The sequence below is a fragment of the Tamandua tetradactyla genome, chromosome 4 (genome assembly GCF_023851605.1).
Source record: "Tamandua tetradactyla isolate mTamTet1 chromosome 4, mTamTet1.pri, whole genome shotgun sequence".
In the NCBI taxonomy this organism is placed as follows: Eukaryota; Metazoa; Chordata; class Mammalia; order Pilosa; family Myrmecophagidae; genus Tamandua; species Tamandua tetradactyla.
The window spans coordinates 168,531,295-168,554,964 of NC_135330.1; the positions used below are offsets into that span (position 1 = coordinate 168,531,295).

General features: G+C 37.2%; 1 protein-coding gene and 1 long non-coding RNA gene across 2 annotated transcripts in view; one reads left to right on the forward strand and one right to left on the reverse strand.

Moving 5' to 3' along the window:
* The window catches only part of LOC143681507 (uncharacterized), a 127,038-nt gene that overhangs the window by 47,216 nt on the left and 56,152 nt on the right, over positions 1 to 23,670 (reverse strand). The window lies entirely within an intron of this gene.
* The window catches only part of TM9SF2 (transmembrane 9 superfamily member 2), a 98,275-nt gene that overhangs the window by 8,330 nt on the left and 66,275 nt on the right, over positions 1 to 23,670 (forward strand). The window contains exons 2-3 of the mRNA XM_077158585.1: positions 8,172 to 8,239; positions 12,399 to 12,492. Of these exons, the coding sequence (XP_077014700.1) occupies positions 8,172 to 8,239; positions 12,399 to 12,492 (162 nt within the window). The remainder of the gene's footprint in view (positions 1 to 8,171; positions 8,240 to 12,398; positions 12,493 to 23,670) is intronic.

Sequence of the window (23,670 nt, forward strand, 5' to 3'; positions counted from 1 at the left end):
ATCTCTAATTGAATGCTGATCTCTTTTTCAGTTTTTTTTTATTAATTAACGGAAAAAAAGAAATTTACCCAACATTTAGAAATCATACTATTCTACATATGCAATCAGTAATTCTTAACATCATCACATAGATGCATGATCATCGTTTCTTAGTACATTTGCATCGGTTTAGAAGAACTAGCAACACAACAGAAAAAGATACAGAATGTTAATATAGAGAAAAGAAATAAAAGTAATAATAATAGTAAAAAACAAACAAACGAACAAAAAAACCCTATAGCTCAGATGCAGCTTCATTCAGTGTTTTAACATGATTACTTTACAATTAGGTATTATTGTGCTGTCCATTTTTGAGTTTTTGCATCTAGTCCTGTTGCACAGTCTGTATCCCTTCAGCTCCAATTACCCATTATCTTACCCTGTTTCTAACTCCTGCTGGACTCTGTTACCAATGACATATTCCAAGTTTATTCTCGAATGTCCGTTCACATCAGTGGGACCATACAGTATTTGTCCTTTAGTTTTTGGCTGGACTCACTCAGCATAATGTTCTCTAGGTCCATCCATGTTATTACATGGTTCATAAGTTTATCCTGTCTTAAAGCTGCATAATATTCCATCGTATGTATATACCACAGTTTGTTTAGCCATTCCTCTGTTGATGGACATTTTGGCTGTTTCCATCTCTTTGCAACTGTAAATAACGCTGCTATAAACATTGGTGTGCAAATGTCCGTTTGTGTCTTTGCTCTTAAGTCCTTTGAGTAGATACCCAGCAATGGTATTGCTGGGTCGTGTGGCAATTCTATATTCAGCTTTTTGAGGAACCGCCAAACTGCCTTCCACAGTGGTTGCACCATTTGACATTCCCACCAACAGTGCATAAGTGTGCCTCTTTCTCCGCATCCTCTCCAGCACTTGTCATTTTGTGTTTTGTTGATAATGGCCATTCTGGTGGGTGTGAGATGATATCTCATTGTGGTTTTGATTTGCATTTCTCTAATGGCCAGGGACATTGAGCATCTCTTCATGTGCCTTTTGGCCATTTGTATTTCCTCTTCTGGTAGGTGTCTGTTCAAGTCTTTTTCCCATTTTGTAATTGGGTTGGCTGTCTTTTTGTTGTTGAGTTGAACAATCTCTTTATAAATTCTGGATACTAGACCTTTATCTGATATGTCATTTCCAAATATTATCTCCCATTGTGTAGGCTGTCTTTCTACTTTCTTGATGAAGTTCTTTGATGCACAAAAGTGTTTAATTTTGGGGAGCTCCCATTTATTTATTTCCTTCTTCAGTGCTCTTGCTTTAGGTTTAAGGTCCATAAAACCGCCTCCAATTGTAAGTTTCATAAGATATCTCCCTACGTTTGGGTTGGCTGTCTTTTTGTTGTTGAGATGAACAATCTCTTTATAAATTCTGGATACTAGACCTTTATCTGATATATCATTTCCAAATATTGTCTCCCATTGTGAAGGCTGTCTTTCTACTTTCTTGATGAAGTTCTTTGATGCACAAAAGTGTTTAATTTTGAGGAGTTCCCATTTATTTATTTCCTTCTTCAGTGCTCTTGCTTTAGGTTTAAGGTCCATAAAACCGCCTCCAGTTGTAAGATCCATAAGATATCTCCCAACATTTTCCTCTAACTGTTTTATGGTCTTAGACCTAATGTTTAGATCTTTGATCCATTTTGAGTTAACTTTTGTATCGGGTGTGAGAGATGGGTCTTCTTTCATTCTTTTGCATATGGATATCCAGTTCTCTAGGCACCATTTATTGAAGAGACTGCTCTGTCCCAGGTGAGTTGGCTTGACTGCCTTATCAAAGATCAAATGTCCATAGATGAGAGGGTCTATATCTGAGCACTCTATTCGATTCCATTGGTCTATATATCTATCTTTATGCCAATACCATGCTGTTTTGACCACTGTGGCTTCATAATATGCCTTAAAGTCCGGCAGCGCGAGACCTCCAGCTTCGTTTTTTTTCCTCAAGATGTTTTTAGCAATTCGGGGCACCCTGCCCTTCCAGATAAATTTGCTTATTGGTTTTTCTATTTCTGAAAAATAAGTTGTTGGAATTTTGATTGATATTGCACTGAAGCTGTAGATCAATTTAGGTAGGATTGACATCTTAACTATGTTTAGTCTTCCAATCCATGAACATGGTATGCCCTTCCATCTATTTAGGTCTTCTGTGATTTCTTTTAGCAGTTTTTTGTAGTTTTCTTTATATAGGTTTTTTGTCTCTTTAGTTAAATTTATTCCTAGGTATTTTATTCTTTTAGTTGCAATTGTAAATGGGATTCGTTTCTTGATTTCCCCCTCAGCTTGTTCATTACTAGTGTATAGAAATGCTCCAGATTTTTGAATGTTAATCTTGTAACCTGCTACTTTGCTGTACTCATTTATTAGCTCTAGTAGTTTTGTTGTGGATTTTTCCAGGTTTTCGATGTATAGTATCATATCATCTGCAAACAGTGATAGTTTTACTTCTTCCTTTCCAATTTTGATGCCTTGTATTTCTTTTTCTTGTCTAATTGCTCTGGCTAGAACCTCCAACACAATGTTGAATAATAGTGGTGATAGTGGACATCCTTGTCTTGTTCCTCTTTTTCAGTTTTTTTGACCCTTGTTGTATGTAGCAATGCTGACTTTCAGAGCTGTAGAACTCCAATGCTGAGTCTCGGGTGTTACACAGGTACCTAGAGTTCCGGGGAAATCTTGGGTCATACACATACAGCACATCATCTCAGAATTTAGAAATAACACTTAAAACTTAGGAATAAATGTGGCTGCTATAAGAGCTTATCATCTAGGCCCCAACACTAGTTCTTAAATGTTCAGATTCTTATTATTTAAAAAGGGAAGAATTAATGAAAGTGCTACAGAAATAACCAAGATGAAATAAATACACAAAGTATGTTTACTGAGCAGCAGGAAAGGTCTATAATTTAGTGGTATGGTATCTATATTAGACTAGCCTTCCTGAAAAATTAAGAGTGAAAAAGTGTCAGAAGAGTCAAGAAAAGGAAAGCAAAGGAATGACTGTGGCAAAAATTAAAAATGATGGTGTTAATAGTTGAGTTTACTTGAAGGTTTCTGTGGGAAATGGGAATGCCCTCTCTCATCAAGAGCAGTGGAAGTATGCTATACCAGTGTTTTAGGACATTAAGACAGTAAGCCTTCCAATCTGCTGTTTATGCCTACTTGTTAACTTTATTCTTGGCTACTAGTCTAGGGAGGGGGAAGATGATGATTATCAAGCAAAATTCTCATAATAACCTTGTGAGCTAGGTATTACTTGCTTCATTTTAAGACAAGGAAACAAGTTCAAAAACTGACCAGCTGAAACAAGATCTGTGAGTAAACTCAACTATTAACACCATCATTTTTTATTTCTGCCACAGTCATTCCTTTGCTTTCCTTTTCTTGACTCTTCTGACACTTTTTCACTCTTAATTTTTCAGGAATTGTAGACATTCTTATATATCACAAAGCAAAGCTAAAGCACAAGCCTGATAGGTAGCATTGACACGTTTGTTAATAGGAATAGAATTTGATGCTGCTTCAGAGCAGAAAAAATTGACAGATAAGGTAAAGTTAATGGGGATTTGATATAAGAAAAAATGCCAAGTGCAAAATGGGTAAAAAAAATAATGTACAAATGAAAGAATGGGCAGAGAAAGAGTGTATGGAAATTTGGGCTATAGACTAAAATAGTGTAAGTGTGGTAATAATAGGTTATTATGATAATAAGTTTTACAAACAGTGGAGTAACAATTATTATAAGAGGAGATTTCCTGGCTTCTAAAGTTATTCAAAGACTTAGGGTAGTCGAGGGAGCCACTAAATTTGACTTCTAAAGTTTTGGCAAAAAGTTGTTTTTTTAAAGGTTAAACTTGAATTTAAAGGAAATGATGTGAGCTAGCTTAGTAAGGGCACCCATAGGAAAAGGGATAGATTAAATCAGTGGAGAATGGTAAAAATGGAGACTTCCATGACCAATTTTTTTTTAAAAAAAATTTTATTAATAAAACTAATCAACATACAATATGAACATTCTTTTTTTATCATATAGTTGTATATTCATCATCACGATCATTTCTTAGAACATTTGCATCAATTCAGAAAAAGAAATAAAAAGAAAACAGAAAAAAAATTCAAACATACCATACCCCTTGCATTCATTGATCACTGGCATTTCAATCTACTAAATTTATTTTAACATTTGTTCCCCCTATTGTTTATTTATTTTTAATCCATATGTTTTACACATCTGTCCATGAGGTAGATAAAAGAAGCATCATACACAAGGTTTTCACAATCACACAGTCACATTGTGAAAGCTGTATCATTATACAATCATCTTTAAGAAACCTGGCTACTGGAACACAGCTCTGTATTTTCAGGCAGTTCCCTCCAACCTCTCTGTTACGCCTTAACTAAAAAGGTGATGTCTATTTAATGCGTAAAAATAACCTCCAGGATAACCTCTCGACCCTGTTTGGAATCTCTCAGCCATTGACACTTTATTTTGTCTCATTTCTCTCTTCCCCTTTTTGGTAGAGAGGGTTTTCTCAATCTCTTAGTGCTGAGTTCCAGATCATTCTAGGATTTCTGTCCCACGTTGCCAGGAAGGTCCACACCCCTAGGAGTCATGTCCCATGTAGAGAGGGGGAAGGCAGTGAGTTTGCTTGTCATGTTGGCTGAGAGAGAGCGGCCACAGGTGAGCAACAAAAGAGGTTCTCTTGGGGGTGACTCTTAGGCCTAATTCTAAGTAGGCATAGCCTATCCTTTGCGGGGTTAAGTTTCATATGAACAAACCCCAAGATTGCGGGCTCAGCCTATTGCTTTGGTTGTCCCCACTGCTTGTGAGAATATCAAGAATTCTCCACTTGGGGAAGTTGAATCTTTCCCCTTCTGTGACCAATTCTTGATACCAGTTTGTTTTTGTTTTGTTTTATTTTAATTTTATTGTGGTAATATATATGTATATAACATAATATCTGCCATTTTAGCCATTTTGAGTATACACTTAAGTGGCATTTTGCATTCACAATGTGGTACAACTATCACCAGTATTCCCAAAGTTTTTCATTACCCTAAACAGAGACTGTACCATTGACCATTAGTTCCCAGTTCCCCATCTCCTAGCCCCTGGTAATTTCTAATTTACTTTCCGTCACTATGAATTTGCCTAGTCTGGGTAGTTCATGTAAGTGGATTCATCCAGTATTTGTCTTTTTGTGTCTGGCTTATATGACTTAGCATATTTTCAAGGTTCATACATGTTGTAGCATGTATCAGACCTCCATTCTTCTTCACAACTAAATAATATTCCATTGTGTGTACAAATCACATTTTGCTTATCCATTCATCAGTTGATGGACACTCAGGTTGTTTCCATCTTTGGCTATTAAACTAGCTTTTAAATTTAGCAAAGAGAATGCACATGGAATAATTTAGTTTGCTAATAGTATTAAACTCCTGTATGTAATCTAATGCAAAGCTAATGGGGAATGTATTTCCAGAAGTTCTCTTGCAATTATATGTAAGCACAAAAAGTAGTAAATAAATGTTGTCATAGACAAATCAGAAAAGTATATTTAAAGAAAACTAGTCAATATCTTATTCTAGATGAGGTGCTCTAAGCCATTAGTTATAGAGCATAGGAAAGGGATCGATCATCATTGAAAGATTTATGTTTATGGCCAAAAATGCTGATGAAAAGTAACAATGGTATTCTATAGTCATATAAACTTTTGATGTCTAAGCTTTGAATTCTGCCTTTAATTCTTGATGACATACCTTTTAAGAAATGTATGGAGAATAGCAAGAAAATCAAAATGGCAGAGTAAGATGCTTCAGGGCTTAAACAGCATTAACAGAGTGAGCACCTAATGGATCTCTGGCTCTTGGTTCCAGAGAGAGCAGAGTGGCCCTGTCTCTGACTGTCTTTTGGTGGCCTGAGGCACTCCATTCCCAGAATTTATCCTGTGTATAGAAGGCATCTCAGAGAACTTTCCTACAGAATGCTTTTGGAGAGCAGTGAAGTTGTGCTGTCTGGAGCAACAAATTGCTGGCAAAAGATTATACAGTTCAATGACCAGGACTGTGACACAACTTTCCTAGGGAAGTGGGGACATTTTAACTGGGTAAATGAGAGAATTACTGGGGCCGTTTATACGTGTCTAAGACAAGACACATGCATGTGCAGAAAGAACCAGAGAGGACCCTAAGCTTTGGCCTGTAACTCCTCTCATACAACACATTATATGGATATGCTCTGGAGAGAGCACTTGCAGTTCAGTCTACAAAGACTAGGAAAGATGCTTTCTTTTTTTTTTTGCTTCTTTTTGTTATTGTTAGCTCCTGGCATTCAAAGAAAACTCGATCATAACTCTAGCTGGGTATAAGCCTAACAAATGACACCTCAAAGTCTTAATCCGAGCAATTATTACTAAAACTTCAACTGTCTAGGCTTAACAAAAGTATATTTCAAAACATACAATGAAATGGAAAGTGATGTTCCAGGCAGAGGAGAAGATTAAACCATTAGAAACATCCACCAGGAAGATAAGACCTGGGACAATCCAGACAAATTTTAATATGATCATAAATATACTCAAAGAGATAAGGACATCTTAGACAAAGAGCTAAATGATAACAGGAAAATGAAACATGGACACAGGCAGAATATCAATATAGAGATGGAAATTATGAAAAGAAACCAAACAGAGCCAAAGACCACAATAATAGAAATGAAGATTGGCCAGTATTTATTGGGAAGTTGATACAGCTTTTCTCCTTTTCCTCCATTGTTGAACTGTATCTGATCATTGTGAACTTCTTCACTGTTAATATATCTTAGTTCAACATTCTCAAATTGATCAGATTAATCAAAGAATTCTCCAGAGTTAGAATATGTCATTATATATCTCCTTTCTGCTTAAGAGTGGCCATGGGCATGAGATTGTGTATTTGGTATAGTAGTTACAGAAATTTCTTACCAACTTGACAGCATTTTTTTGGGTGCTGTGAGAATGTTTAAAAAATGTGTTTAAAAATAAGAAATATTTTTTTATTTCAGAATGAAACATTGAATTTGGAAACTAGATTTTAAAAAACATATTGATATGATTAATGCTTTTAGTAAAGATAGTTTAATTTTTTAGAAATTTAGAGCTTAAAAAAAGCATTTAAAAGTATTGGAAACATTTGCAGTTGAAAGTTATTTTAGTATGATTTGTATTGTTAAAACTGAGTTAAAACTGGGTTGAATGTTGTTTTGGTTTGCTAATGCTGCTAGAATACAATATACCAGAAATTGAACAACTTTTATTAAGAGAATTTACTGAGTTACAAGTTTAAAGTTCTAAGGCCATAAAAATATCCAAATTAAGGCATCCAGAGACAGCCTTGACTCAAGAAAGGCTGACGTCTCTCACATAGGAAGGCATGGGGCTGGCATCTGCTGGTCGTTGTTCCTGGTTCCATTGCTTCCGGCTTCTGTTTTCACTGGTTTCCTTTCTAAGCATCTGTGGTCCATCACATAACTCCTCCAGGATACAATTCAGGGTTCTGGCTTTCTTAGCATCTCATGGGAAGGCACATGACATCTTTCTTTCTCTCTCTCTGTAAGCGCTCCAAGCATCTGTAGATGTCTGCATCTCTCTTGGCTCTGAAACAACTGTTCTCAGGCATCTAAGCTTCCCCCAAAATGTTTCCCCCAAAATGTTTCCCCCAAAATGTTTACTGAAGTAAACTAATCAAGACCCACCTTGAATGGGCATAGTCGCATCTCCATCTAATCAAAAGGTCACAGCCACAACTGGGTTGTCCAGTCTCCATGGAACCAATTCAATGAAAATTCCACCCTAAACAATAGATTTGCCTCCACAAAATAGGATTAGGAAAGAAAACATGGCTTTTCTGGGGTGCATAACAATTTCAGACAAGCACAGATGTTTTGAAATTTCACATTTCAAATGTGTCAAATTCTTTTTCAATTCAAACCTGACTTATCTTGACTTACATTATTTATATTCTAATTTTGTGTTTTCTCATTTTGAAATTTCACATTTCAAACATGCCAAATTCTTTTTCAATTAAAACCTGACTTACCTTGACTTACATTGTTTATATTCTAATTATGTGTTTTCTCATTTTCAGGCTGAAATAGAACTGTTTGTGAACAGGCTTGACTCAGTGGAATCTGTTCTTCCTTATGAATATACAGCGTAAGTTTTCAGCTTGATTTTTATATGAAATTTCATGTGATTTATCAGAACTTGGTACATTTAGAACTTTTTTTCCACAGTTACAGGTAAATTTGTGTGCATTTTAAAAATGTTCAGAAGCTGAAAACATTTCTTAAGAGGATACATTTTACCTCCTTTCAAACTGCAGAACTTCTTTAGCATTTCTTGTAGGACCAATCTGATAGTCGTAAAGTCCCTCAGCTTTTGTTTATCTGAGACTGTCTTAATCCTCCCTCATTTTTTGAAGGTCAGTTTTGCTAGATACAGAAATCTTGGGTGATAAATTTTGCCTTCAGTTCTTTAAATATGCCTTCCCACTGCTTCCTTGCCTCTATGATTTCTAATGAGAAATTAGCACTTAATCTTACTTATATTATATTCTCTTGTAGGTGACACATTGCTTATCTCTTCTGGCTCTCTCAGAATTCTTTTTATCTTTGGCATTTTGACAGTTTGATTATAAAATTGTATGTTATGGGTCTATTTGAATCAGAGTTCATTAGAGCATCTTGAATGTGAATATTCATGTCTTTCATTAACTTTGAGAAGTTTTGAGCTATTATTTCCTTCATAATTCTCTTTGTCCCTTTCTCTCTTCTCCTTTTGGGATCCCCACAATGTGTATATTGGTATGCTTGCTGTTGTCCCACTCGTTACTCAGTCTCTGTTTCCTTTTCTTCATTTTTTCCTATTTCTGCTGAGACTTGATGACTTCATTTGTCTTATCTTCAGGTTCACTGATTCTTTCTTCTGCCAGCTCCAGTCTGCTCTTGAACTCTCCCAGGGAATTTTTCATTTCTGTTACTGTCATCTTCAGGTCTGTTTAGTTCCCTTTCATAATTTTCATCTCTATATTGATACTCTGTTTGTGTTCATTTGTTGTTTTTCTGTTTTCTTTTAGTTCTTTGTCCATGCTTTCCTTTAGCTTTTTGAGCACATTTACAAGCCTTTTTTCTGACTAGATCCCAGATCTTGTCCTCCTTGTGGATGGTTTCTAATTGCTTAATCTCCTTGTTTGCCTGGGCTATCACTTCCTATTTCTTTGTATGTTTTGTAACCTTTTGATGTTTTAGTATGTTATCTCTGGAATTAAGACTCCGAAGCATCTGTTCCTTAGGCTTGTATACAGCTAGTGTTATGGTAGCGCTTTCCTTGAATACTAGCAGTTAAAAAAAGGAACCTGCTAAAAAAGAGACCACTGTTCCCAGACTTTGTAGTTTGGCTTGTGAAATTGCTCTCCTTCAGGGCATATTTATACAATGGATTTATAGAATAACTCCAGGACAAGGAGTAGGGACCTCCCTGGTCCTTTTTGTTCATGCCTCTGTTGGGTATATGCAAATAGCCATAGGAATACCCCTGTTTACACAGATATGAATGTCCTTTCTTACACAGGAAACAGTTTCATCACAGTCCTGTTCACTGCATTGTTTGTCCTGCAGCCAGCAGTCCCTTGGTACAGGCAACCACTTGACTCCTTCCTACAGTATTCTGTAGGGGTGTTCAGTAAGCTCCTTCTATATACAGGACAAATTCTCCAATAGCAAGTCCTTCAGGCCGTCACCTGAGAGATTGAGCCAGATGTGCATGCTTCTGGTATGTGCACAAATGTCACTCTGTTCTCTCCAGAACTGGAACATGGGAGTGTATGCTCCATGCCAGATTCATAAGCGTATGGGAGAGGGGCACAACCAGACGTCATAAAATCCTACTACTAAATGATCTTTTTCTTGGTATAGCACTTGTCTTGTTATTGCGGTTCTTAAGTCTTTCTGGAGATTTTAGAAAGATCATTCTTTTTTTCTTTTTAATATTTTGTATTGATAAAACTTAATATACAAACATATAAGCATTCTTAACATACAAATATTCCATACATAATGTACAATCAGTGGCTCACACTATCATCACATAGTTGTGTATTCATCACCATGGTCACTTTTTGAATATTTTCATCACTCCAGAAAAAGAAATAAAGAAAAAAGAAAAAGCTCATACATACCATACCCTTTACCCCTCCCTCTCATTGACTGCAAGTATTTCCATCTACTCAATTTATTTTAACCTTTGTTCCCTCTGTTATTTATTTTTTATCCATATGTTTTACCCATCTGTCCATACCCTAGATAAGAAGAGCATCAGATACAAGGTTTTTACAATCACACAGTCACACTGTAAAAGCTTTACCATTATACAGTTGGTTTCTTATACAAGAAGGCTACTGTATAAGAGTAAACAAGGCTACTGGAACACAGCTCTACAGTTTCAGGTACTTCCCTCTAACACTCCAATACACCATAAACTAAAAGGGGATATCTATATAATGTGTAAGAATACCCACCTTGATAACCTCTTGACACTTTGAAATCTCTCAGCCACTGACACTTTATTTTTTTCTCGTTTTTCTCTTCCCCTTTTGGTCAAGAAGGTTTTCTCAATCCCCTGATACCAGATAATGGCTCATCTCAGGATTTCTGTCCCATGTTGCCAGGGAGATTTACACCCTGGGAGTCATGTCCCATGTAGTGGGGGAGGGCAGTGAGTTCACTTGTCATGTCAGCTTAGAGAGAGATAGGCCACATCTGAGCAACAAGAGAGTTTCTCTGGGGGTGACTCTTAGGACTAATTTTAAGTAGGCTTAGCCTATCCTTTGTAGAAATAAGTTTCATAGGGGCGAACCCCAAGATTGAGGGCTCAGACTTTTGATTTGGTTGTCCCCACTGCTTGTGAAAATATCAGAAATTCTCCAAATGGTGAAGTTGAATATTTCCTTCTTTCTCCCCATTCACCCAAGGGGACTTTGCAAATACTTCTTTATTTACTGTCCAAATCACTCTGGCATTTATCAGGGCATACACTAACCCGGACAAACCAACAAAATCTCATGCTGTATTCAAGATTCCCTGGACTTATGGTTTTCAACTAAACTGACCATACAAGTTAGATTAGGAAATGCACTACCCAAAATATAAATTTTGCAGCAAATAAGCATCTCTTCCTTTAGTCTCACACAGAAGTTGAAGCTTTAAAATATGGACCATCTCATCCTTAGAAAGATCTTTTTGTCAGTATTTGCCGATTGTTGAAAGATTCTGCGTGGGGATGGAGAGCTGAAGCGTCTTACTCTTCCATCTTGATGTAAATGCTCTTTTAGTGTTGGTTTTTGTTAATTGTTAAATAAACATCTTTGTGCTTAAATCTTTGGGGATAGTCTTAGGAAAACTCAGTGAACCTTTTCCATCCAGTAAATGGAGAATCTTCATTTAGGGTTTTCTCAGTCACAGTTTTTATCATATGATACTCATTTTCTCTTGGAATTCCACTACTTGTTGCTGCCACTGTACTGGCCTCAGATACCCATGTTATCACAGAGTGAGTACAGAATTATCTTTGAATTTTCTATAGGAAAGCTGAATTTAGGCTGTAATGTTTGATCAGAATCTTATTAAAATTTTGTTAATGATACAAAATAATTATAATATAGAGAGAAACTTGTAACTAACTGAAAATGGCTTCTCTACAACTTCCTCAAAAGTTCTTTTCTCATGGGGTCTGTCTAGCTATGCTTTTCCTACAGAGATATATTGTCTAGTATATCCAGGATGATGTAGAATACCAGGTAAACTTGACAGATCTGCCTAAGATACCATTTAAAAGTAAGGATTTGATAATAAGTATAGTTATAGCAAAAGGAAATATGTTAAAATTTCCTTGAAGACAAAGATATCATTTTCTCATGGTCATGAACAAAAATAAATTATGATTTGTCAGTTTTTAAAATCCTGTAATTTACATTTTAATAATGAGAATTACTTAGAAGTCAAACTCTTCCATGGCATTGTTTTCAGGTGTTTTGTTTGTTTTGTTTTTTGTTTTTTGTTTTTGCATGGGTAGACACCAGGAATCAAACCCAGGTCTGGGAGGTGAAAAGTGCTTGCTGAGCCACTGTGGCCTGTCCTCAGATGTTTTGCTTTGGATATATAGGGTATATGGAACTTGGAATATGGAATATTTATTATTTTTATTGTTGCTGGAATAATCAGTATATAAGGTGCCTAAAACATTGACTAGATGTTTGGTGTTTCATTGTTGCCTTTTATGTTTAAAAAGTTAAATACTCTACCCCTCTTCCCCCCAGGTTTGATTTTTGCCAAGCACCAGAAGGAAAACGCCCATCTGAAAATCTTGGTCAGGTATTATTTGGGGAAAGAATTGAACCTTCACCATATAAGGTTTGTATTTAGTATTATATAAAAACTATTTTCTTAAAAAGTTTTTTTTTTTTCTTGTTTAAAGAAAAAAACCTGATACAGCATAGCTCTCATAGCTAAGGAGGAATTCATTTCCCATGTGCATCAAGGAATAATTTCTTAAAATCATAGTTTAGAAGTGTCCTTCCCTTTCTCATGATATATCATAGATAAGTCTGTCTTAATGAACATTCATACAACCAGTGTTATATATAAAAAGTCAGAGATCCAAAGATGGTACTCAGACCCCCTCATTCACCTTACAGAGGGAGCTGGAATCCAGCTTTCAGTCATGAAAAGTTGTCCTGGCTGCTACCGAGTCTCATTACCCCTCTTTGCAAGCAGATTCTATAGACTTTCCATATTAGCAAATAGAGTATTAGGCTTTGGGCTCCACATTGGGAGCTAACCTTTCTGTTTGGGTCATTGAAAATATATTTGGAACTACTTTTATACATATTTAGGATATCAGTTAAACCAAGCAAACTAAGCACAATCTATGATGTTATCTTCGATATATATATTTAATAATCACTCATAATTATTCTACCATTTAAGTCTATTATCTTTTAAACCTATTATCCTTCTGCAGCATAATTTTTCCCAAGCCAGTCATAATCGTTTCTGCTAGTAATTTTCAATTCAGTATTGATACTTGTGTTCATTTTCAATAATTTTTGTCTTTAGATCCACATTAAAAACAACTATCAAACGGCAACAACAGAAACCTTAAATCTGTTTTGCCATCTTTTATCTATGACTTCTGTTTAGGTGAAGAAAACTGTAGTTCAAAATGTGTGTATTATATGAAGCTGGAGCCACATTTCCTAGGATCATAAAATCTCATCTCAAATCTAACCATTCATATTCATTCATTCACTCAGTTAATACATTTATTGAATGCCTTTCATATGTTAGACACTATGGTAGGTGTGGGATACAGCAGTGAGCAAGACAAAATCTCTACCCTTGTAGCTCTTTATACTCTGGTGGGGAGGAGGAGACAAAATAAGATAGTAAAATATTTAGTATAATCCGTTGCTGATAAAAGAACTATTAATTAAAATAAATCAGGGTAGGTACATGTGGAATGTGCAATTTTAAATAGACCAATGAACGTTTCACTGAGAAAGTAACATCTGAGTAAAAAACCTAAAGCAACAAAGCGAGGGAGGGAGCCATTTGAATATTTGGGGGAAGATGTTTTAGATGAAGAGAGCAGCAACTACAGAAATCCTGAGGTATAGGTGTTAACTTTCCTGGTATGTTCAAGATACAGGAAAAAAAAAGTTGGCACAACTCAAGCCAGATGATGAGTAAGATAGAGAGTAGTGGAAATGAGGTCAAAGAAGTTATGGGTAAAGAAAAAGAAAGTAATGGAGCCACATCATATGGTGGCTCCTAGGCCATGGTAGAGACTTTGGCCTTTACATTTGACCAATGTGGTTAGCACTGGGGGATTTTGAGTAGATTTGGATTTTAATGGGATGACTACGGCTGCTACGTTGAGACCACAGGAGGGCAAGGAAAGAAGCTGGGAGACCAATTGGAAGGCTTTTGTGGTCGTCCACATGTGACTTGATGGTGTCTCGGACCTTGATAGCAGTGGTCAGAATCTGGCTGTATTTTGAAGATGAAGTAAACAGAATTTGCTGATACGGGATGTAGGATGTGGAATTTCTCTTTTCTGACATGAGAAAATCTGTGGGAAGATCAGGTTTGGAGGTATGGGAAAGAATTTGTTTGAGATCTGCTAAGTTTGAGGTACTTATACATCCAAATAGAGATGTTGAGTAGAAAGTTGGATATATGTGTCTGGAGTTTGAAGGAGGAGTTAAGACTACTTATATATTTGAGAATCAGTAATGTATAGTTCTTATTTAAAGCCATGACGTTTATGAGATCTCCAAGGGAGTGGATATAGATAAAGAAGAGAAGCAGTCCTAGGATTGAGGCCTCAGTATTGATTGTTCAGGAAGATCTGAAGAGGATCCAGCAAAGGATACTGAGAAGGAGCCACTGGTGAGAAAGGAAGAAAACCAAGAGAGTGGGGTCCTCTGGAAGCCAAGATAAAAGAATATTTCTGGGGTAGGCCATGGTGGCTCAGTGGCAGAGTCCTCGCCTACCATGCCGGAGACCCAGGTTCAATTCCTGATGACTGCCCATGCAAAAAAAAAAAAAAGAACAGTAGCTAGAGGATGACATGGTGTCAAAAAGAACTCGTTGTTATCTTTAACAAATATTTATATGTTGATGAATCTGGTGGAAATCCAGTGATTCAGGAAAGGGAAGGATTGTAAAGAATATTCTTGTATAGGTAAGAAGGAATGGAATCTCATGTATATGTGGAGAGATTGACCTTAGTAACCTAGTTCATCTATAGTAACTGAAGAAAAGGCAAGAATTTGGACTTGATGTCGGAAGGTAAATGTAGTGATTGCTTTGAATTTTTCAGCTAAGTAGAAAGTGTAGAAGAGATGCTGGTATAGGATTGAGGAAAGACAAGGTCCTTTAGAGTGGAAGAATGAAAGAATCAGAGAAATGTGGAACGATAAGAACCCTCTATAGTAGGACCAGTAATTTGAAGTGAGAATAGTCAGCACACTTGTTTGTGTTTCTTCTCCTCTTTTCACCTGTGCAGCTAGAGTTCACTTTAACTATGTTTACAGTTTTGACAGGTGACTACAGCACAGTGAGAGGAGAGCAAAGGATTTGAGGATATCTGAAAAGTAGTGATATTTTTGACCTAGGAATTTTAGCTTGTAAGGAGGTGTCATGGTCAGGTTCATGTGTCAACTTGGCCAAATGGTGGTACCTGTTTGTCTGGTTGGGCAGGTGCTGGCCTGTCTGTTGCAATGAGGACATTTCATAGAATTAGATGATGAGCGCATCAACTACATCCACAGCTGATTCCATTTGTAATCAGCCAAGGGGAGTGTCTTCTGCAATGAGTGATGTTCACTCTGATCACTGGAAGCCTTTTAAGGAGGATTCAGAAGAAATAGGCTCTCTTCCTGCTTTGGCTCTCCTGTGGAGTTCGTCCAGACCCTCCATTGGAATCGTTGGCTTCACAGCCTGTCCTGCAGATTTTGGACTTTGCATTCCCACAGTCACGTGAAACACTTTTATAAATTTTGTATTTGTGAGTGTTCCCTGTCAATTCTGTTTCTCTAGAGAACCCTAGCTAATACAGGAGGAAAGTGAAAAGTCAAGAAAGGAATGAGGGGGAGTTTGAAAGTACTTGAGGGAATGACCTGGAAAGATAGGAGGTGGTGGTTTCAAACTGGAAAGCCTGAAATTGAGATAATGAAGGGGCTGCTGTTACTGATAATGTCAAGGTGGAGTATGGTCATAGGGGTGAGTGTCTTAAAGTATGAAGACCATCATACTTCTCAGTGGAAGAAGAGGTCAAAGAACCAAGAATACAGAATGTGAAGGAGTCAAGATGGTGGCTTAGTGAGGTGTAGGATTTAGTTCGTCCTCTAGAGCAGCTAGTAAATAGCCGGGAACAGTACAGAACAACTGCTGGGGCCACATCAGTGACCGGACACACAGCGTACACCAGTCTGGACAAGCCGGACCAGCTGCAAGCCCACCCAGGACTGTGAGTCTCCCCAAGTCGCCGCAGCCAACTCCCCTCCCCCACAGGCTGCTTCCCAGAGGGGAAAGAAAAGGAACTTTACTAGCAGCAAGGGGCTGAGCTCTACAAAGCTCCAATTTGTGGAATTAATTAACGAATTCTGACTATTAAAAATAGACCCCCAGCTCAGCTGAACCTCAAGTAAAAGCTGAGGTTGCTGATTTTTACCCTGGCACAGAGAGAACAGGGCTGATGGGGAAAAAAAGAAAAGGTTTTTTTGGATCGGACAGCACAAAATACTTGAAAGGGTCTGGGTCCTGAAGGAAAGGAGGGGGCACATAGGACCTGGATGTGCAGAGCAATGTATCAACTTAAGCTCTTGGTTGGAGGTCCTGCTCTGAAAAGAAATTTTTTTTTCTTTTTTCTTTTCTTTTTCTGTGGCTGTGTTTCTATGGCTTGACTGTTCCTTGGATATAACTGACAGAATTAAGCTCATCTGAGAGCTTATCTGGAGTCTTTGCCTTCCAAAGGAGAGGGGTGGAGCCTAGCTCAGGTGGAATCCCTCCCTCAAGTAATTCAGAACTCAAGGTCTGGAAAACTGAAGCGATTAAAACCATCCTACAACCTCTCCTCTGTCTTGACCACACCCCCAGCAGGGAAAGTCTACTGAAGTTAAAGGTACCATATCATCTTATGCTGGTGGGACCCGCAGGCAGACAGGTGCCACATACTGGGAAGAATAGGAAAAACACAGAGTCCAGAAGCTTCATAGAGAAAGTCTTTTAACCTGCTCGGTCTCACCCTCAGGGAAAACTGATGCAGTGACTCCTTCCTCCTGAGAGGAGGCCAGTTTGGTCTGGGAAAACCTGACTGGGATCTATAATACCTAAGTAGACCCTCCTAAGGGGGGAAGAAAAGACACCATAACAGGCAGGGTAAGAAACAAGAACTGAAAAATTCTAATCTGTTGAACAAAACCTAAGCTAGAAGTCTAGAATAAGCGGAACTGAGTATGAAACAACAGATAGACAACAAAGTCATCCAGCAAGAAAATCCTAGGTAAAAAAAAGTGAAAATAATCTCCAGAATAAACTAATTAAGGAAGTTAAATGCCTAGACGCAGCAAAAAATAACAAATGATATTAGGAAAATTAAAGATAGGGCCCATTCAGAGGAATAAACCAACAATTCCAATGAGATACAGGAGTTAAAACAATTAATTCAGAATATTCGAACAGACCTAGAAAACCTCATCAAAAATCAAATCATTGAATTAAGGGGGGTTATAAAGAAGGCAAGGGATGAACAAAAGGAAGAAATCGAAAGTCTGAAAAACAAATCGCAGAATTTATGGGAATGAAAGTCACAGTAGAAGAGATGGAAAAAAACAGTGGAAAGCTACAATGTTAGATTTCAAGAGGCAGAAAATAGGATTAGTTAACTGGAGAGCGGGACATCCGAAATCCGACAAGCAAAACTAAGTACAGCAAAAAGAATGGAAAAATATGAGCAGGAACTCAGGGAATTGAATGCAACATAAAGCCCACAAATATATGTGTTGTTGGTGTCCCAGAAGAAGAGAAGGGAAAAGGAGGAGAAAAACTAATGTAGGAAATTATCACTGAAAATTTCCCAACTCTTAAAAAAACTTAAAATTACAGATCCAAGAAGTGCAGCATACCCCAAACATAATAGGTCCAAATAGACATACTCCAAGGCTCTTCTAATCAGAATGTTGGATGTCAGAGAGAAAAAGAGAATTTTGAAAGCAGCAAGAGAAAAGCAATCCATCACATACAAGGGAAGCCCAATAAGACTATTGTTCTAGTTTGCCAGCTGCCGGAATGCAATATACTAGAAACGGAATGGCTTTTAAAAAGGGGAATTTAATGAGTTGCTAGTTTACAGTTCTAAGGCCGAGAAAATGTCCCAATTAAAACAAGTCTATAGAAATGTCCAATCTAAGACACCCAGGGAGAGATACCTTGGTTCAAGAAGGCCGGTGAAGCTCAGGGTTTCTCAAGTGAGAAGGCACATGGCAAACACAGTCGGGGCTTCTCTCTCGGCTGGAACGGCACATGGCAAATATGGCGTCATCTGCTAGCTTTCTCTCCTGGCTTCCGGTTTCATGAAGCTCCCCGGGAGACGTTTTCCTTCTTCTCCAAAGGTTGGTGGCTGGTGGACTCTGCTTCTTGTGGCTATGTCATTCTGCTCTGCTCTCTCTGAATCTCTCATTCTCCAAAATATTTCCTCTTTTATAGGACTTCAGAAACTAATCAAGACCCACTTAAATGGGTGGAGACATGTCATCCCCTAATCCAGTTTAACAACCATTCTTAACTAAATCACATCATCCAGGGAGATGATCTCATTACAGTTTCAAACATACGGTATTGAATAGAGATTATTTTACCTTTATGAAATAGGATTTATATTAAAACATGGCTTTTCTTAGGGGGCACGCTTCCTTTCAAACCAGCACAACTATGCTTAGATTTCTCAGAAGAAACCATGGAGGCAAGAAAACAGTGATATGATGTATTTAAGATACCAGAAGAGAAAAACTGCCAACCAAGAATTCTATATCCACCAAAATTATCCTTCACAACTAAGGGGGAAATTAAAACATTTTCAGACAATAAATCACTGGGAGAATTGTGACCAAGAGACATCTCTGCAAGAACTACTAAAGGGAGCACTAGAGACAGATAGGAAAAGACAGGAGAGAGAGGTGTGGAGAAGAGTGTAGAAATGAAGACTTTCAGTAAAGGTGAAAAGAAGGAAAATCAGTTTTGACATATAAAATCCAAAAGGCAAAATGGTAGAAGAAAGTACTGCCCGTACAGTAATAACTTAAATGTTAATGGATTAAATTTCCCAATCGAAACATATAGACTGGCAAAATGGATTAAAAAACAGGACCCATCAATACGCTGTCTACAGGAGACACATTTTAGGCCCAAGGATAAACATAGGTTGAAAGTGAAAGGTTTGGAAAAGATATTTCATGGAAACAACAATCAGAAAAGAGCAGGAGTAGCTATACTAATATCCAACAAATTAGACTTCAAATGTAAAACAAAGAAAGACAAAGAAGGACACTGTATTAATAAAAGGAACAATTCAGCAAGAAGATATGCAATCATAAATATTTATGCACTGAGCCAGAATGCTCCAAAATACATGAGGCAAACACTGAAAAGAGAAATAGACACATCTGCCTTAATAGTTGGAGACTTCAGTTCCCCACTCTCATCAGTGGACAGAATATCTTGACAGGATCAATAAAGAAACAGAGAATTTGAATAATACAATAAGTGAGCTAGACTTAACAGACATTTATAGACCATTACACCCTGCAATAGCAGGATTAACTTTTTCTCAAGTGCTCATGGATCATTCTCAAGTATATGCTGGGTCATATGGGTCAAGGCCATATGCTGGGTCACAAAGCAAGTCTCAATAAATTTAAAATGATTGAAATCATACAAAGCCCTTTCTCAGATCATAAAGGAATGAAGGTGGAAATCAAAAATAGGCAGAGTGCCAGATAATTCACAAATATATGGAGTCTCAACAACACGCTTTTAAACAACCAGTGGGTCAAGGAAGAAATAACAACAGAAATCAGTAAATATCACGAGGAAAATGAAAATGAAAACATAACATATCAAAATGTATGGGATGCAGCAAAGGCAGTGCTGAGAGGGAAATCCATTGCCCTAAACGGCTATATCAAAAAAGGAGAAAGCAAAAATCGAGGAATTAACTGTTCACTTGGAAAAACTAGAGAAAGAACAGCAAACTAACCCCAAAGCAAAAAAAGGAAAGAAATAACGAAGAATAGAGCAGAAGTAAATGAAGTTGAGAACATGAAAACAATCGAGAAAATCAACAAAACCAGAAGTTGGTTCTGTGAGAAAATCATTAAGATTGATGGAACCTTAGCGAGGTTGACAGAAAGAAGAAGAGAGAGGATGCAAATAAATAAAATAAGAAATGGAAGAGGAGACATAACCACTGACCCTGCAGACATAAAGGAGATAATGAGAGGATACTGTGAACAGCTTTATGCTAATAAATTAGACAATATAGATGAAAAGGACAACTTCCTAGAAAGACGTGAACAACCAGTATTGACTGAGAAGAAATAGATGACCTTAACAGACCAGTCACAAGTAAAGAAATTGAATTAGTCATTAAGAAGCTCCCAAAAAAGAGAAGTCCAGGACCAGATGGCTTCACATGTGAATTCTACCAAACATTCAAGAAAGAATTAGTACCAATCCTGCTTAGACTCTTCAAAAAAATTGAAGAGGATGGAATGCTACTTAACTCATTCTGTGAGCCAACATCACCCTCATGCCAAAGCCAGGCAAAGATATTACAAGAAAAGAAAATTATAGACCAATTTCTCTGATGAATATAGTTGCAGAAATCCTTGCAAAATTCTTGCAGATTGAATCCAGCAGTATATTAAAAGAATTATACACCATGACCAAGTAGGATTCATCCCAGGTATGCAAGGATAGCGCAATATAATAGAATCAATTAATGTAATACACCATATCAACAAATCAAAGCAGAAAAACCACATGATTATCTCGATTGATGCATAAAACACATTTGACAAAATTCAGCATCCTTTCTTGTTAGCTGTGGGTTTTTCATATATTTCCTTTACCATACTGAGGAAGTTCCCTTCTATTCCTATCCTTTGAAGGATTTTCAACATCATCCTCAATGGGGAAAAACTGAAAACTTCCCCTAAGATCAGGAACAAGACAAGAATGCCCACTATCACCATTGTTATTCAACATTGTGTTGGAAGTTCTAGCCAGAGCAATTAGACAAGAAAAAGAAATAAAAGGCATCAAAATTGGAAAGGAAGAAGTAAAACTCTCACTGTTTGCAGATGATACTGTACTATATGTCGAAACCCCCGAAAAATCCACAGCAAAATTACTAGGGCTAATAAATAAGTACAGCAAAGTGGCAGGTTGCAAGATCAACACTCAAAAATCTGTAGTGTTTCTGTACACTAGTAATGAGGAATCTGAGGGGGAAATCAGGAAAAAAATTCCATTTACACTTGCAACCAAAGGAATAAAATATTTAGGAATAAATTTAACTAAGGATATGAAAGACCTGCACAAAGAAAACTACAAGAAATTGCTAAAAGAAATCACGGGAGACCTAAATAAAAACACCCTATACAAAAATAAGCTCAAAATGGATCGAAGACCTAAACATTAGATCTAAGACTGTAAAACCTTTAGAAGAAAATGTAGGGAGATATCTTATAAATCTTATAATAGGAGGTAGTTTCCTAGACATTGCACCCAAAGCGCGAGCATTGGAGAAAGAAATAGATAAATGGAAACTCCTCAAAGTTAAACACTTCTGTGCATCAAAAAACTTTGTCAAGAGAGTGAAAAGACAGCTTACACAATGGGAGACAGTATTTGGAAACAATGTATCAGATAAGAGTCTGGTATCCAGAATATATAAACAGATTGTTCAACTCAACAACAAAAAAGACAAACAATCCAGTTATAAAATGGGCAAAAGGCATGAACAAACACTTCTCAGGAGAGGAAGTACAAATGGCCAAAAGGCATATGAAAAGATGCTCAACTTCTCTGGATATTAAGGAAATGCGAATCAAAACCACATTGAAATATCATCTCACACCCACCGGAATGGCCATTATCAATAAAACAGAAAACAAGTGCTGGAGAGGATGTGGAGAAAAGAGGCACCCTTATCCACTGTTAGTGGGAATGTAAAATGATACAAGTACTATGGAAGGCAGTTTGGCGGTACCTCAGGAAGCTAAGTATAGAATTGCCATGTGATCTGCCAATAGCATTGCTGGGTATCTACTCAGAGGACATGAGGGTGAGGACAAAAACGAACATTTGCACACCAGTTTTTATAGCAGCATTGTTTAGAGTTGCCAAGAGATGGAAACAGCCCAGTTGTCCATCAACAGACAAGTGGCTAAACAAGCTGTGGTATATGCATACGATGGAATATCATGCAGCTGTAAGACAGGATAAAGTGATGAAGTATGTAACAACATAGATGGACCTGAAGGACATTATGCTGAATGAGATTAGCCAGAAGCAAAAGGACAAATACTGTATGGTCTCACTGATATGAATTTGAAGAATTTCAGTTAAGAACAGAGACCTTCAGGAGATAGATATAGGATAGATTTTGGGTAATTGGAGCTGAAGGGATATAGATTGTGCGACAGGACTGATTATAAAAATTCAGAAATGGATAGCACAATATGACCTAAATGTAATACAATAGTGTTAGTACACTGAATGTGAGAATGATAGAGTGAGGAGGCCTGGGGCACTAATAAAATCAGAAGGAAAGATAGACAATAAAGGCTGAGATGGTATAATCTGGGAAGGCCTATAACGTACAATGATAGTGACTAATGTACAAATTTAGTAATGTTTTTGCATGAGGAAGAACAAAGGAAGGAATGTCAATATTTTTACAGGGTATTGAAAATAGATGTAATTCATATTTTAAAACTTTAACTTATGTGTGAGACTAAAGCAAAAAATGTTAATTTGCTACAAAATTTATAGTTTGAATAGTGCGTCTCCTAATATAACTTATATGGACAGTTTAATTGAGCACATGGAACCTTGAGTAGGGCATGAGATTTTTTTTTTTATTAATTTTTTTTTTAATTACAAGAAAGAGACACAAGCATTAAGATCTGTTCATTCCACCCCCAGTCATGGGGTTTGTTCATATGAAACTTAACCCCACAAAGGATAGGTCAAGTCTACTTAAAATTTAGGCCTAAGAGTCACCCCCGAGAGAGCCTCTTTTGTTGCTTAGGTGTGGCCTCTCTCTCCAGCCAACACAACAAGCAAACTCACCACCCTCCCCTTGTCTACATGGAACGTGACTCCCAGGGGTGTGGACCTTCCTGGCAACGTGGGACAGAAATCCTAGAATGAGCTGAGACTCAGCATCAAGGGATTGAGACGGCCTTCTCAACCAAAGGGGGGAAGAGTGAAATGAGACAAAGTGTCAATGGCTGAGAGATTCCAAATAGAGTCAAGAGGTTGTCCTGGAGGTTTATTCTTGTACATTAAGTAGATATCACCTTGTTAACCAAGATGTAATGGAGAGCCTGGAGGAAACTGCCTGAAAATGTAGAGCTGTGTTCCAGTAGCCATGTTTCTTGATGATGATTGAATGATGATATGGCTTTCACAATGTGACTGTGTGATTGTGAAAACCTTGTGTCTGATGCTCCTCTTGTCTACCTTGTCAACAGACTAGTAGAACATATGGAATAAAAATAGATAATAAAGGGAACAAATGTTAAAATAAATTTAGTTTGAAATGCTGGTGATCAATGAAAAGGAGGGGTAAGGGGTGTGGTCTGTATAATCTTTTTGTCTTTCAGTTTTCATTTTTATTTCTTTTTCTGAATTGATGCAAATGTTCTAAGAAATGATGAATATGCAGCTATGTGATGATATTGTCAATTACTGATTATATATGTAGAATGGAATGATCATATGTTAATGTTTTGATTC